The sequence below is a fragment of the Euphorbia lathyris genome, chromosome 3 (assembly GCF_963576675.1).
Source record: "Euphorbia lathyris chromosome 3, ddEupLath1.1, whole genome shotgun sequence".
NCBI classification, from domain to species: domain Eukaryota; kingdom Viridiplantae; phylum Streptophyta; class Magnoliopsida; order Malpighiales; family Euphorbiaceae; genus Euphorbia; species Euphorbia lathyris.
In genome coordinates, this window is record NC_088912.1 from 14,700,188 (window position 1) to 14,716,855 (window position 16,668).

Here is a 16,668-nt window from a genome sequence, read left to right on the forward strand (position 1 = left end):
CGAGTGGGCGGAGGCCTTGGGGTAAAACATTTTAGGCTCTTTAACACTTCGTTGCTTTGGAAGTTCTGATGGGGTCTGATTAAGGACTCGAACTTAGTCATCTCCTTATTAAAAACACGATTCTTCTCAGCGGTGGGTATTCAAAGAGCGATTATCGGAAGCTCGATGGTCTGGTCCTCATGTAAAGGCACTTATGGCACAATATGTATGCAAGTTCATTGGTGGATTGGAGCTTCATCGCGTCTAAATTTTTGGAATGACCACTGGATAAAGCCAACGGTGGCTCTGAGATTGGGTCTTCCGGTATCCCAACAGCGGGTGTTGTGCAACAAAATGGAGGAATTCCTAAATGGGGATTGTTGGCAAAACCTTCAGGAACTACCCGATGATGTTTAGTAGGATATATTATTGATTAAAAGGAGGATATACATGGAGGATTTGTGTGTCTCAGAGTCGTATCCTTTGGGGCGATTCACTGTGAAACATTTCTACAAATCTCTCTGTCGAATGACGGCTCAGGTTCCATGGTACCGATTCATTTCGTGCGTTTTCATTCCTCCATCCAGGGCTGCCATGAGTTGGAAAATCATACATGGTTGTGTTGCAACTTTTGATAAACTATAGTCTCGTGGCTTCCACCTTGCATCCCGATGCTCGATTTATAAGTGTGCTACAGAATCCCATGATCATCTATTCATTGCTTGCTCCTTCGCCATGGTCCTTTGGGATGAAATGGAACTAATTTTTTGCATCACCATTAACAGAACATGTACTTTTGGAGTTTTTTTTCTCTCAATTAACTCAAATTCTTTTTGGCATATTTATCTTGGGTGTTTGGAAAATTGCGGTTTGCTATTGTCTTTGGTTAATTTGGACCTCAAGGAATGTTGTTGTGTTCAATAACGATCTCCCTTTAATCAAAAATTCTATGCTGAAGTTACATTTATACATCAGAGAATCGAGCCGGGGAATTCCCAGCGGCCCCTCACACTCTGATAGACAAATGATATGGTCGCTAGGGATCCCAGCGCGACCACACTCGGTGCCAAACATTAAACTTGTGAGATGGATAACACCGTCCCGCGACTGGATAAATGTCAACACTGATGGATCCACTATCAGCTCTCCAGGTGCGGCTGGTGCAGGGGGTATTTTTTGGAACTATAGAGGCTTTGTGATTGGCTATTTCGCGTTCCCAATTCCTGACTCTTATGCGCACTTGGCGGAATTACGGGTTGTGATTTTTACTGTGGACATTGCTTGGGAGCATGGATGGTTTAAACTTTGGGTAGAGGCGGACTCCCTTTATATTGTTAATCTGTTAAACTGGCGCACCTCTAAGGTCCCATGGGTGGTGATTAGACAACGATGGTTGCACTGCCTACAACAATACGCTTCGATGGAGGTAGTTGCCACACACATATTCAGAGAGGGTAATCGTGTTGCTGATGCTTTAGCTAATTTTGGAACTAACTCCAATTGTATTCATTAGTGGAGCTTGGCTCCAACCTTATATTCTTTGTTTACTTTTTATGATCTTCGTAACTTAGCTCATTTACGCTTTAGATAACTCTCTCCCTCTAGTTTGTAATCATTTTTGCATTTATTTATTCTATCGGGTTTTGCGGCGTTTGGTTGTGGGGTGCCAACCTAGTTGGGATGTCCGTACTAAATAGTTTAAAATTGTTGATGAGTCGGGCACATTAATCGAAGAATATCCGCTTGCACTGGGAACAGTCCCCTGAATACACTCTAACGATTAAGTTAGTAACGGATGTATAGAGAGAGGAAATCCAAGTGCTTAGTGATAGAAGAAGTTACGTATGTGTGGTTACGGTGGGGGTATTTATAGGTTTCCGCTTTAGCTAGGGCTAATCTGCATCCCCGAGGCCTCCATACAGACATCCTTCTCTAGTGGCACAGGGCACTCGTCCGGGTCTGATGACCGTCTAGCATCAGGGACCGGGATCGATGGTGCAGGAAGGAGGGATCTTTATTTGCTTCATCAAATATTTACTATAAAATTAAAATCACTAAAATTTTACAACTTATACATTGATTTAATTTTTTAATATTAAATTTCAAAAATAAATATTAATAAAAAATAAAAATAAATTATTAAAAAATACCAAATGAATATTAAATAGAATATTCAAATCATTCATATATTTAACTAGTTTAAATTAAAATTAACGGACAGTAGTAAACCATCAGCAACAAAGGTCATTGACAACAATTGTTAGGAAATAACTGATTCTAACGATGTCTTATTGATAATGGTTATTACAAACAACTATGCTGAAACTCATCCAGACTTTTGAAAGACCCAATTATACAAAGGAGAAATAATAAATTGAATTTTAAAAATAAATACTTGAAAATAATTTGTTGATAAATATTAAATAAAAATAGTCAAATACACAACCAATACCAAATCTCATCCTATTGAATTTCAAGGATGAATTTAGACCATTGATTTGTTTTGATCTTGTGGTCCACATTAACCCTATCATTAACTGCTACTATATATTCATCATATACCAAAACCTAACCCTAACACAAATTAGCCGCCTCTCTTCTCTTTCTTCCATCTCTTCCACATAGAACCCTAAACTAAAAAGAAAAACATAATGCAGATTGTTGAGAGAGAAAGGGAGAATGATCTCTATGGCTACCCTGGCTAAGATTGCAGATGTGGCCGGCGGTGACAAACATAAAGGAAGGGGTGTTTCCTCCCGTTGTTATGATTGATCACCGACAACTTTCTGCAATCTTAGCCACCAGAGTAGTCTTTTATTTCACCAAACTGGCAACAGATGAGTGTTGTGCTCAATGCATATTATGCAGATTTTCGAGAGAGAAAGGGAGAATGATGTATATGGCTACTCTGGCTAAGATTGCAGATGTGGCCAGCGGTGACAAACATAAAGGAAGAGGTGTTTCCTCCGATTGTTATGGTTGATCGAGGGCCACTTTGTGCAATCTTAGCCACCAGAGTAGTCTTTTATTTCGCCAAACTTGCAACAGATCTGGGCAACACCGTTTTTAACAATCAAATATGGATCCAATACAAACAATTACAAATCTGATGTTTATTTTCAATTAATTTGTAAGTTGTAGTTTGATTGACTGCACTCTGATGTTTATAAATGTTCTCGTACTGAGTGAACAAAATCAACAGTTATTTTCTTCTTCGTGATTCACACAAAATGAATTGGCAGATTTGATGATCCATTTGAATAGATGTGTGAGTTGTAGTTGGTTTGATTGCATTCTGATATGTTTGGTCCATAGAATGCTTTTGTGTATGGCTACATTAGGATTCTACTTCTTACTTTTTTCGTGTTTCATTTGCAGATGAGGTCCCAATTGGAATAGATTTTTTCCTAATCTTAGCGATCAGAGTAGTCTTTCTAGTTGTAGTTTGTTTGAGTGCAATCCCATGTTTATAAATATTTAAGGTTTTTAGTGTATAAATATTTAGATCTGCAGATGACAAGGAAAGAGTACTGAATACAGTATGAATTGACTTCTTCTTTCCATTTCTGATTTGCATATGATGTCACAATTTTAATAGATTTTTTTTATTCTTCCTTTCTTAAATGATAGATCTGTAGATGATATCTTTTATTATTCTGGCCACCTAATTAAATCTTGTATATGTATATGTTTGTTTATTCAATACAATGAACTTTGCATATAGTGGATTCAATCAAGTTATCTTAAGAATTGGAGTTGTCAACGGAACTGGTGGAATTTAGACGTCTTTTTTCTTTTGTTACTTTTCTGCTTCCAAAATTTTGGTCTTTTTTTAGAGGTATCCAATCATAATCCAACCTCTAATTCAAACTGTTTTTCTTGACAACTCCATCATGCCTTTTACTTAGGGGTATCCACTGCTATAGAATTGGCTTAATACATGTTTGTTGGTCCTTGTACTTGACCCAAAACTTTAAATGTACCTATGTACTTTTAAAAGTTCAAAATGAACCCTTGTTCTGGTCTAGTTTCATTCAATAAATCCCAATTTTTGAATAAAATTTTGGTGAATGCTTTAAGTGGAAGACCATTCTCCTAAACTTTGATATTTTTCATCATTAAAAGTTGGAGGAGAAAGAGTTGATGTGTCGTTGAAAGCCATGGTTGAGTTTTCTCTGAAAACTCAAAGACCCAAAAGATTATTGATGCTCTTGCAGAAATAGAAGAAAATAAAATTAATTGATCTGGATCTCCCCTTGATTTCTATTTTTATTATTGATTTTGTTGTTTGTTATTTTAAACCATAAACAACAAGCCTATATATAACAGAGAAATAGATCACCATAATATTTAATAACTACTAACCTATTTAGTATGTATTAACTATAGTAACATTTAACTTATTTATTATCTATAATAATTTTAGTAACTCTACTAAATAAAATATATCAAATATTTTTTCATAACAACTGAATCAAAATAACTAATTATTAAACTTTGAGTCAAAACTAACAGAAATTTACTTAGCAATAGAGAAAACGAACAAGTCATCAGCTCGTGTTTCTGCCTTTTTTAATTGAAAGGCTGGCAATCAGGGAGTGCAGATTACAGACATCCTAGCTATGCTGGTATCCCTGCTCTCAGCACCCAATCCCTAAACCAATTTATTAAAAAGAATAAAGAATACAGTAGAAAACCAAGTCAGGAAAAAATAACTAAGCAAATTTGTAGACTTGCCAACCTCCTATGTTACAAAGAAAGGCAGAAATACAAAATTGAGGGATGTCCGACCACCAAACCAGATCAGAATGCATTCTACCGTAATTAGCTAGGAGATCAGCAACTTGATTACCTTCTCGGTAAATGTGAGAGACCACCATTGTCATTGAGTCCAAATTTTCCAGACATTTTAGTCAATCCTGCCTGGGAAACCAAGGAACTACTCTGCTTTTGCTCCGCAGCAAATTAACAACAAACATTGAGTCACTCTCTAGCCAAAGCCGAAGCCACCCCTATCGAACGCCATGTTAATGGCTGTTATTGCTGTCGAGAGTTCTGCAGCATAGGAAAAAGACGATTCCAAGTTATAGGAGAATGCTCCGGAGAATTCACCGCGCGCCGATCTGTAGACTCCCCCACAACCCGCCGAACATGGGCAGCCAATAACAGAGGCATCTGTATTTACTTTCATCCAAGTGTCCGGAGGCGGTTGCCAGCGCATTAGAATTATACGCAGAGCCCGATGCTTTAAAACAGGGAGCTAGAGTTCTCTAAGCGTGTGCAGCTCCGTTGTCGAGTTCCACATAAAGTCATCACCAAGCTTACCAGATTCGTGAATTGAATGCCATAGTTTGCGCAGAGTTAGCGAAATGCATGGTTCTTCATCTTCAAAAATCGATTTATTTCTAGTCGTCCAAAGGATCCAAATTCCACTGACAACAGCGGATCTCCAGAGTGCACGAACTTGCGTGTTGAAATTCTGATTGTGCGCATCTGTTAACAGATCCAACAACGATCCCAATCTATATAATTTGCGCTCGAACAGAGATTCAATTGAATTCCATACCTGTACAGAAAATGGACAAGTTAGGAATAGATGATTGGCCGTTTCTGTGTCCGCCCTGCAGAGGCTACAACGAGAGACGACGTGACAGCCCCTAACTCGTAGTCGATCATGCGTTGCTAAAGCCCCTAAAATTTCTTTCCAACAGATCAACGAGTGGGAAGGCGGTATGTAAGAGTGTATTGAATACGGATCGTTACAGAATATTCTAGGAGTCCAATATTATTAAATAATACCAGATCAACAAGTGGGAAGGCGGTATATAAGAGTGTATTGAATACGGATCGTTACAGAATATTCTAGGAGCCCAATATTATTAAATAGTAACAGATCAACGAGTGGGAAGGCGGTATATAAGAGTGTATTGGGTTTAGGGGTGGTTGTTTAGGGGATTCCAACCTTGTTGAGATGTCTCCGACCTTCTTTCCTTATCCCCTATCTTTTAATAAAAAAAAGAGAACATATGTAACTAAATAATACATTGAAAGCCAAAAAAACAAAATAGGGATAGTAACTAAATAATAAGTTAAAAGCCAAATAACAAAATATGGATAGGTCGAGTGTCATTTAAATCAAATATAATTAATACGTAAGGATGAAATGCATGAATGCTTTATGTATTACAAAATGAATAACTCAATATTTTAAAAAAAATGAATAACTAAAAAATTAAAAAAGTGTTGTGGCCTTAGAAAATCACAACCTTTCAATATTGTCCTTTCCCAATCCACGATCATTATGTTATCCAAGTCATCTATCTATGCCTCACTTATAATCACATCTCATCTCTCTATCTTATATATGTACATTCTTCATTCTCAAACTTACCCAACTCACTGACATATCTTCTTTTCCCTCAACCCTATCATCCCTCTTTAGTCTCTTCACTATTTCCAATGGCACCTAAGGCAGCAGAAAAGAAGCTGGCAGAGAAGAAACCGGCAGAGGAGAAGAACGCCAGGAAAGCACCGGCAGAGAAAAAGCAGAGAGCAGGGAAGAAATTGTCTAAGGAAAGTGGAGCCGCTGACAAGAAGAAGAAGCCATCCAAGAAGAGTGTTGAGAGTTACAAGATGTACATCTTCAAGGTTCTGAAGCAGGTTCATCCTGATATCGGAATCTCGAGCAAAGCTATGGGAATTATGAACAGCTTCATCAATGATATCTTCGAGAACCTGGCTCAGGAATCTTCTCGTCTGGCTAGGTACAACAAGAAGCCGACAATTACCTCTCGGGAGATCCAGACCGCCGCCAGACTTGTTTTGCCTAGAGAATTGGCTAGGCATGCCGTATCCGAAGGTACCAAGGCTGTTACCAAGTTCACAAATTCTTAGGTTTTCCTTTGATAACCTAATTTGATGTTAGGTCGCTGTTATGTTTGATTTAGGGTTTTGATGATGTCTCCTTTAGTTCAGTGTAACTACAGTAATTTAGGGTTTTTAGGATGTCTCGTTTTTTTCAATGTAACTACAGTAATTTTATTGCGTTCAATTTCATCTCTTTGATTTCTCCAAGTGTGATGTATTTATTTTGATTATGTGGATTTTAATGTTTGATTTGTGTTTCTGCTGGTGCTTTTTTGAATTAGGTACTTTTGTATCTGATTTAGTTTCATTGGCTTGATTTTGATATGCATTAGATGTAAAGAGGAAGCTTTTGTACACAAATAAATTTGGTATTAATCGAACTAAATGTTACAACTTCATGTCTAGTTTAGGGTTGTTTAATTGCTGTATTAGCAATTGGTACTTGTTAAATCACTTTAAAAATTGACTGAGTTGTATGAAATTGAATCAAATTATAGTTTTGCTCATTTTTATCTTGCTCTCTTTTATTGTTGTAAGCTTTTGTTTGGGAGATTGGCAGTCAATGAGGTAGAGAGTTAAATGAGATAATAGAAAGGAATGTAAAGTGATTGAGTGTGTTTCAATTCGTTCATTCTCTGTCATATCAAATTTTTTAACTTTGAATAAAAGAATTAAGTCCAAGGATAAAATTGAACAATTTGGATCAACTATACTTAGAATTAATCGGAGTATAGCTTGCTTCTGTAAATCAATTAAATGTTATCTTCTTTCAAGAACATCCTCCATCATTTCTCCACATCTCTTCAACTGATTCACAGTTACTAAGGTTCTATTAAAGAACTCATCAATTGTCTTTGACTTCTTCATCTTCAGTTTCTCATACTCACTTCTCAAGGTTTGCAAACACACATTAATTGTTACTTTATTTTTCCCTTTAAAGGAATTTTCAAGATTCTTCCGTGCATTCCTCAATGTTGTTGCAGAGAACTTTTCATGAATATAATCTCATCCAGACACATATGGATGAGAGAGAGTGTTTGTTGGTCATTCTTCTTTGATTTCTTTAAATTTAATTCCTCCTCATTCTCTGGCTGATCATATTCGGTTTGTACCATATCCCATACTTTTTGGGAACCCTTGCCAAATGCTAGGGTTAGTTAGATATTGTTTGTTCAGATACTTCCTTTTGGTTTGACAAATTAGACTGCGTTTTTTGTCTCAAAACCAGCCCATCAGTAGCAATATATTTAAATGTTACCAAAGAAACCTTTTGTTCTAAATAACTACATCTAATTAGAAACCTTTTTAATTATAAATGTCAAATATTCATTTCTTATGGTCATCTTTGGTAGATCTTGTTTTTCTTGGTGAAAATTGAAGAGCTAGCCCACAAAATGTTTTGTAAAACTGAACAAGACCTTAGTTGTGAACCAATTTTCAAACTTTCAGTTTCTTTCTTATTCTCATTGTTTCAGTTTTTACAATTTCCGATGTGGGATGTGAAGATAGTGTGCGCATGCTTTCGAGGGCAAAAAAGAAATTGTCGTTTAGTAAAAAAATCCATCCCACATCGCCTACTTTCAAATGCAAGAATTTTTTTGTCCTTTATAAATATGCAAGTGAGGATGAATAAACAACAACATGAGTTGTATCGTGTGTTTTATTAAGCCATCATGAAGTATATTAAATCTACTATGGATTTGTTTCAAGTTTTGTTTTTATATTTTCAATTAACTTGTTTTAAACATATTGTAGAAAATTAAATGAGCACCTCGTGAGCTCGTGAATAATCAAGCTGCTAAACGAGCCGAGCTCCAATAACAAATTGAGATCGAACCAAGCTCGAAGCTCAGCTCGAGCTCGATAAGAAACTACCGAGCGGAGCTCGAGTAGGTCAAAGCTTGGCTCGGCTCGTTTACAGCCCTACTCCCAAAAGTCTTTCTCATTGACAAACCTCATTAGACTATTTGTAACGTGAAGCATCTACATACAACCTCATATCTTCATTTCCTTAGGAGAATAAGGGCACAAAGGGATAAAAATAGAAGAAAGCTTTTCAAGTTGAAAATTTGGAAGCAAAAGGAAAACTGGACAGTTATGGTCTAATATTACCATGGACAGTTGAAAGTCTACTCATTTGGCAACAGATGAACCGAAGTTATCGGAAAAACAAAAGTCCATTTGCACAACTAACATTCATTGCTACAGAACTTTCTATTCAGCTCACGAATGTTGGGATATGATCAAAATTCTCATTGATAAAGTAATGAAAATAATGAACAAAAGAAGGATATAACTTATTTTCAAAAGATTTATTAACATAGGTTCCTTTAATATTCAAAATCTATAGTTAGTCCTACTTTTATACCAAATAAAAGTGATTTTCAATAAGAAGGACAACTTAAGTAGCAAATATAGATAAACATAAACACATATATATCCTCTAATTCACAAATGTTCATCTATGAATTCACTTTTGTTTACTCGGAAACAATGGAGCTAACAAGAGTTGTCAAAATTCAGGAAAAATGGCTTTTTTAAAATTGGAACAGGTTTTTAAAATCATAGAAAATTCTCTCAGTTAATGAAAGAAAAACAGGTAGGCAAATCAGAGAATGATACATAAGATGAGAGTAAAACCAAAAATTTCAGATAACCTTACCAGAAAAATGAACTCCTATATCCCTACTTTTAACTAAAGAGTTTCATGCTATAGTTGAAACTTTTTTATAATAGGTGATAATGAGTACCAATATATTTACTCATTGTATTGTAGTGACTCACTGCAAACCTAACATCTAGTTGATTAGTTGATTATTGACACCAGCCTGAACTCTGAGTTACTCATACTGACGTGTTAGCCATGATATCTTCATAATGTCTTTTAACCACTGAAATTATTGGAGTGATCTAATTGAAAACAAACTCAAAATTGAGTGATTTTATTGAGACAAATTTAAGTTTAGTGACCAATGTGCATGTAACCCTATGTACTTGTCCAAAAAATTTAATGCCATGTACTTTTAAAATGTCATATTTGTCCTCATAAACTTGCTTAAAGTGACATGTTGACCCAACTTATCAATGTCAGAAGTAAAATTGACCAAACTTGACAACGTTAGGGAAATTTTTAAAAGTAAGGAGCAAAGTTAACGATAAAATTACTCCTAATTATAAGCTTTTTTATGCCTGGTTGCAGGGAAGCCCGACACACCGGGACTGGTGTCACTTTGTCTGGAAGCCATATATCCCGCCTTCTCGCTCTATGGCGTGCTGGAAGTCGATTCTGGGCTATTTGGCAACTCATAACAAACTTCAGCAAAGAGGCTCTTGTATTGTCTCACGGTGCAGCCTTTGCAAGAGGGAAATGGAAACCGACACGCATATTCTTGTAACGTGTTATTTTTCTGTGCAGGTTTGGAGATCAATCGAGTCGCTGTTTGGCCGATCAATATACACTTCGGGTTCAGTTACTGACCTGATACAAGAGAATCTTAAGCAGATATTCAGCACCCAAATTGGTGCGCTATGGAATTCAGCGATTGTTAATGGGATGTGGACCCTTTAGACTACTAGAAACAGGGCAATTTTTGAAGGAGAGGATCCCCAAATCTCGCTAACTCTTTGGAGGATCTGGCAAGCTGTTCATGAAACGGGCAGACTCGGTCATGGAGCAATGTGGAAATCAACAACGGAGCAATATATTTTGACAGAGCTACAGCTTCCAATTCAATTGCACGACGCTCCCATGATAATTCTGGTGCGTTGGCAGCCTCCGCCGGCCTTCTGGATGAAGGTGAACACGGATGCCTCAGTTACTGGCTGCTCGGGTCCCGCCGTCTGCGGCGGCGTGTTCAGATCAGCAAACGGCATGTTCGCTGGGGCGTTCTCCTATTACCTAGCTTACACTTTTTCATATGCAGCAGAACTTTCAGCGGCCATATCGGCGGTCAATATGGCTCATGATAGAGGTTGGTTGCGTCTTTGGATCGAAAGCGACTCAATTTTTGTCGTTCATTCGATTCGGAATAGAGTTGGGCTAGTGCCCTAGTCTCTTAGGCAGGACTGGCTAACATGCCTAAAAAATCTTGAATCAATGACGGTTGTAGTCTCTCACATCTATAGAGAAGGTAATCAAGTAGCTGATCTCCCAGCAAACTATGGTAGAATGAACTCAAATTTAACTTGGTGGACGGAAATTCTCCCGTTCTGTATCTCAGCTTCCTTTGTTATTTAGGAGGTTGGCAGGTCTACAGATTTGCTTAGTTTTTCTTTCTGCTAGTGATGTATTTTGTAATTCTTTCATTTCTTCTTAACAAATTTGGTTCACGGATAGGGTGTTTTGAGTAGGGATGCCAACATAGTTGGGATGCCTATGATTCACACTCCCCGTTTGTCAGCCTTTCAAGCAAAAAAAAAAGTAAATGTAACATTAATTATGTTTTATTTGTGTTATTTCTATGTTTTATCTAAGATATTTATTATAGATGTTTAATCAAACTTCAATGTAACTCATTCCTAGTTGAAAATGTATTTAGTGGTGCTGAAATTCAATAATTCTTTTTATCGCAAATTTAAAAAAAAATCCATATAATTACACTTTTTATTAATTACATGTCTGTATTTTTTTTAAACGGGAACTGAGGTTTTTTTTCGATTGTTGATGTTTTTCTACACTATAAAAATGACAATTAACGATATCAGAGTGAAAATTTCAATAAGGAGATAAAAATCAGTGGTACTAATTAGAGATGAAAATAGAATAATAATGACATTTTTTAGAGTTTAATTATAAAGTGTCCTACCTATCTTTATTTGGGATCAAATGTGAAGTTTAAACTCATAATATTATTTTAAAGATGCTAATCTTGTGATGAAGTAAAACCAAACTAATTACACCACAAACTAAAATTCACTTTTTACAAATGTTTGCCACCCATATATCACATTCACTCATTTCATTAAACTTGATAATCAATTAATATTCACATAACCATGATGTGATACTCACAATTATTATATAAAAAAAAAAGATCATGTGATGTAACACACATGATAAACATTACTATCAATTGTAAGACCTATTTTAGCGCTTAACTGCTAGTTCCATTCCAACAAGGGATGCAAGCAAGGAATCCAATCCAGGAAAGTCAACAATCATCGATAGGGGTACCACCAAGCGGCTATCGTCCATTCCTGATAGCCTATGCCCGTTCCCTATTCCAAACAAGAATGAATGGGAATTGATCTGACAACGGCTGGGCAAAATCCATCTCTCAATTTACCACCCGGCTAACAGAGGAAGCTAACTACGCGTAATGAAAGAGCCCTTCCTCACTGACAATTTCCTGACTGGGTTCCAACCCACGTACATACACATGCCATAAAGGGGACACCGGCCGGCCCAGCCCTGCTGCTTGGTTGTATCGCCCCGTACACCTCTTTTAACTAACTAAAAGCTTGGGCTTCTTTTTAAAGTTCATCATTTTTTCTTCTCAATTTCATTGAGCGCCACATCATCAACACATGAAAGTCATTTAATGGGAAATTCGATGAAATAATCCAATGTTGTATGTAGATTGTAAGGGTTTGACAGAAAATAGTCCTTAATTTTCCATATAGAGAAGTTCGGTTGAAATTGCTCGATCTATACAATATTAAGTCTAATAATGGACGGTTTTAAAGGACATGTCTTAATTTGCTATTCACCAATAATGATAAAACTAAACTAATTAGTTATTTTCTATAGATATAAGAAATCTAACAAATTCCAAAATAATAACTTTCAACTTTAATAATTGTGATTTAATAATATTAATTTTAGCTCACTTTTCTTTAAAGAATTTCACCTATCTTAATCTTATTATATTTTTTGATTTAATAATATTAATTTTAGCTCACTTTTTCTTTAAATATTGGGTCAAATACATGAATATCATAAATAAATGCAAAATTACAACTAAATCATATTATCAAACTTAATTCTTAATATGTCATTATTTTCTATATATTACAAATAAAGTATGATTTTACACTCTAATTTAAAAATTCTAGACCCAATTCATAAATGTTAAACCCTAGAAAATATATCCTAGACACCTAATTTAGAAATTATAATCTTTAAAATATATTAAAAAGAGGAAATTATATAGAAAAACAAGTTTGAATTTCATATTACACTTAACTAATTCATATATTTGTATCTTATCATTTCATGGTTTTTCTTTATAAATATATAAAATCTCATATTTTTATTTTCAATTTTGTCAAATTCAGTTATTAATTTAAAAAAAAAACTAACTAAAGTCTGACAGTTTTTAAAATTCTGACATAATTGGTATTTCTTTTTGAAAATTAGAAACTTGTAAATATTTAATTAATTTATGATAATCATGTAACTAACCCTATTAAAAATGCTGATTTTACTAATTTGACATAATTCAAAATTATTTCTTGACATAGTCGTAAATAATTTTTCAAATCTGAATTTGTATGTAAATATCCCTTTATGTAAAGCCCAACATAATGTGGGGCTTTGGCTTTTGTGCGTTTTCTTTGTCAACTAATTCCATAAAACCCTAATTGCATCTCTTTAAATTCATACTCTCCAGCCATCATATTCACTGGCTTTGAAAACCAGCCCCATAGAGCTTCTCATCTCATTGAAATTGTTTGCTGGAAGCGGACCAGGTCAGCATCTTCTTTTCATCTTTGTCTCTCATTCATAATTAGTTCTATTTTTCAGACATTTCATGGACATAATACATAAATTTATTGTTCAAAAGATGATCGATTATAGATTCAAACAGATCTAATTTTGATTATGGTATTGTTCAGACCTCAGTTCACCAAAAAGGCTACTAGGAATTAAGCTGGAAACATAGACAATTGCGAAATCTGAGTTAATATTAATTCCTATCTCAAGAGTTTTTGTATTTACCCATATTATTAGATTCTCAGATGTGTTTGTTTTTTTTATCAAAACCAATTGCGAAATCTGAACAGATCTAGTTTGGAATGTTTAATTACATATCTAGACTATATTCTTATCAGGTCTTCATATATATGAATAAGATCTAGATTGCAACCTTTAATAAACTAAAAGAAATCCGAACTTGTTCAGTTGATGATGATCATTCCAACATGATTTGGTGCATGAAAAATGACTAGGGAGAAATTTGAATAGACGTAGCCATCTCTCCAAACCCTAGATGTGCTAATTTTGATTCATGTGATGATTTAACGAAAAAGAAGGTTAATTTTAATTTAATAATTCATATGATAATTTTAATTTAATAATTCATATGATAATTTTAATTTTCTACAGGAAAACCAATGGTCAAGAAATTGGAAGAAAATCCATGTCTAGATAAGAATGGACATTCTAACAATGATTGCGGAAGGTCGCCGGCGAATTAACTCCCAAGTAAGTTGAGGTTTAGAATAACAAATCTCTTATTACGGTTAACCTACTAAATCTGCATTATTTAAAGTGAAAAATATGATGTTTTTGTATTGGTTCATGTTTTCAAGTTGCATGATCAAATGTCATATTCAAATGCTGTTTGTTTTCAGAACAATTTACAATCTTAATAGAAAGAAATTCATTCTACTTATTAACATATGAGGTTTGTGTTCTTAAGTTGAATATCAAATTTGACAATGGCTAATGGCTTCTATACATCAATACTTGAAAAGAATGATTCAGTAATTTATGATGCAATTCTTAGGTATTTGATATGTTACAGGCATATGTGTTTCATGATCTTCAGAACTTATGTGCATTATTATATGAAAAATAAGCAAAAATAGAAGCATGGTCAGGCAAAAATAGAATTCATGGACTGTTGGCCAAAAATAGAATGCATGGACATTAGTATACAAACAACAAATGGGTGGCACGAAATTTATATTTGCCTTGTACACCACAAGCAATAGAGGATCTCTACAATCATAATAAGTTTTAAAGATTGGTATAACATGTGACAACATTAATATTCATCTTTACATAAACCACAAATGTTGACTAAATTATAAAGAGAAAATAGAGGAGGGGAAAAATAATAAAAGTAGACTAGGCAATAAATTTAACAAATAATAATGAATATCATTGAGCAAGTAAATGCAATTAGAATATGTTCAAACTTAACGGGGGTAATTGCTTAATTCCATTCCTTTGCTTACATAACTTTCAAATGGAATTCAATCACTGATCCTTTTTTTTTCTACCAATTTAAGGTAACTCTAGTTAGGAGGGAGAATTCAATCACTGATTTTCCATCCAAATGGATCGTACTTCCAAAATTTCAAAAGACATGGCTTCCCTAATGTTCACTTTCTTTCTTCTTGTGCTAGTCTGGTAGTTTCACATTAGTTTTCTACTAATACATAGATTACTGTTATTTAAAATTTCATGTTTATGTTATATTATTTATACCTGCATGAATGCAGGTTCATCTTTTTAATATATCTACAACTGTTTTAATTCATTAATCTTAGGTTTATGTGATAAATTGATATTAGGATTTATTTATCACATGTGTTTTTTGTAGCTTGCATATAGTAGTTTTGTTGTTAATCATGTTGCTATAAATGAGTTTTGAAGCTTACTGATACTGAAATTTCTCTATTCTAGTATCACTCTAATGTTTTTGCTTATTAAAAGTAAAATTTTGGTCAATTGTATGGTTTCCTGCTAATATGACATTAATTTGGTTGTTTAAAGCTGGATAAATTATAAAATTGATCTTTGTAGTTATTGATGAGCCTAAAGCTAATTTACAATTCATTGACTCTAATGTTTATTTTGCTTCTTCGGCAGATTTTATTATGTGCATGGGGGATGACAGATTTGACCAAGATATCTTTGAGAGCATAGAAAAAACATGTAGATGATATAGCTGATGTACTAGTATTGCTTCAAAGTCTGGCAACTCCTCCACGTTCCAAATCGAGAAGCGACACAGAAAAGCAAGTCTCTTTCGACAATGACCTTTAGAAAAGCATAAATTGTTTGCCTTTTCATTGCATAAACACAGGGTAAAGAAAGTATGCAGTGTAGAAGAAGGACGATGTTTTATCATCTGTTGATATAGCTGGAAGCTTAGGCAGTAGTAATGCATTTCAATTATGATTAGAGATTCAATTTGAGTTGAGATATGGTAAGAGAAGTCGATAGGGTAGGATGGTATTCGTGGTAGATTGTTATGTTTTTAGTGTATAGTGAAGAAGGATGAGGAGTGGTGTAAGTAAGTTTTGTGGAAAGTATGTGCTTGTGCTGTTCGGAAAATATAGATGTTTATCTACATAAGTAGTAGTAGCCAATAATAGTTAGGAGAGAATTTCTTTTGTTTACATGAAAAATGGCGGTTGCTTCTAAATTAAAAAGCATTCTTACTGGTCAGTTTCTCAGAATTTGTGCTTTGCTTCAAGTTAAATAAGCATCCATAAGTACACCCGTCAAAAGACTATGTTCTACCACCTAATGGCACAAGACTTTAAAGACAAACAATTGACTATTCCAATAACAACCCATGTAAATTGTAATCCAAGACTTTCAACTCTGCTCCAAGACCTTTCCTTTTAATGTCATACCAAACAATATGATCTCTATTAAGATGACTCTTATCTCCTCTTTTTGAATATCTCAAAAGTTTCACATTTTCAAACCAATTACTGGACAAACTCGGATTTGTAATAGAGTATAACTTTGTCCAAGTATACTTATCAACTTCATCCTTCTTCATATAAAATTCTGCGTCAAACTGTCATTCTCTGACGAAATAGTTAATGCAAAGATAGCCTTCTAAAAAATGCAATTTC

At 34.7% G+C, this 16,668-nt stretch overlaps 1 protein-coding gene and 1 long non-coding RNA gene across 2 annotated transcripts; both read left to right on the forward strand.

Annotated features, from left to right (window-relative positions):
- The first annotated feature begins 6,318 nt into the window (after positions 1-6,318).
- On the forward strand, positions 6,319-7,092 carry LOC136222453 (histone H2B-like). The gene has a single exon (XM_066010227.1). The coding sequence runs from the start codon at positions 6,439-6,441 to the stop codon at positions 6,871-6,873; it is 435 nt and encodes a 144-aa protein (XP_065866299.1). The 5' UTR covers positions 6,319-6,438; the 3' UTR covers positions 6,874-7,092.
- A 6,370-nt stretch (positions 7,093-13,462) lies between these two features.
- LOC136222117 (uncharacterized) lies at positions 13,463-16,174 on the forward strand. Its single transcript, XR_010685508.1, has 3 exons — positions 13,463-13,536; positions 14,174-14,272; positions 15,668-16,174. It is a non-coding gene; the product is annotated as an uncharacterized lncRNA (long non-coding RNA).
- The last annotated feature ends 494 nt before the right edge of the window (positions 16,175-16,668 follow it).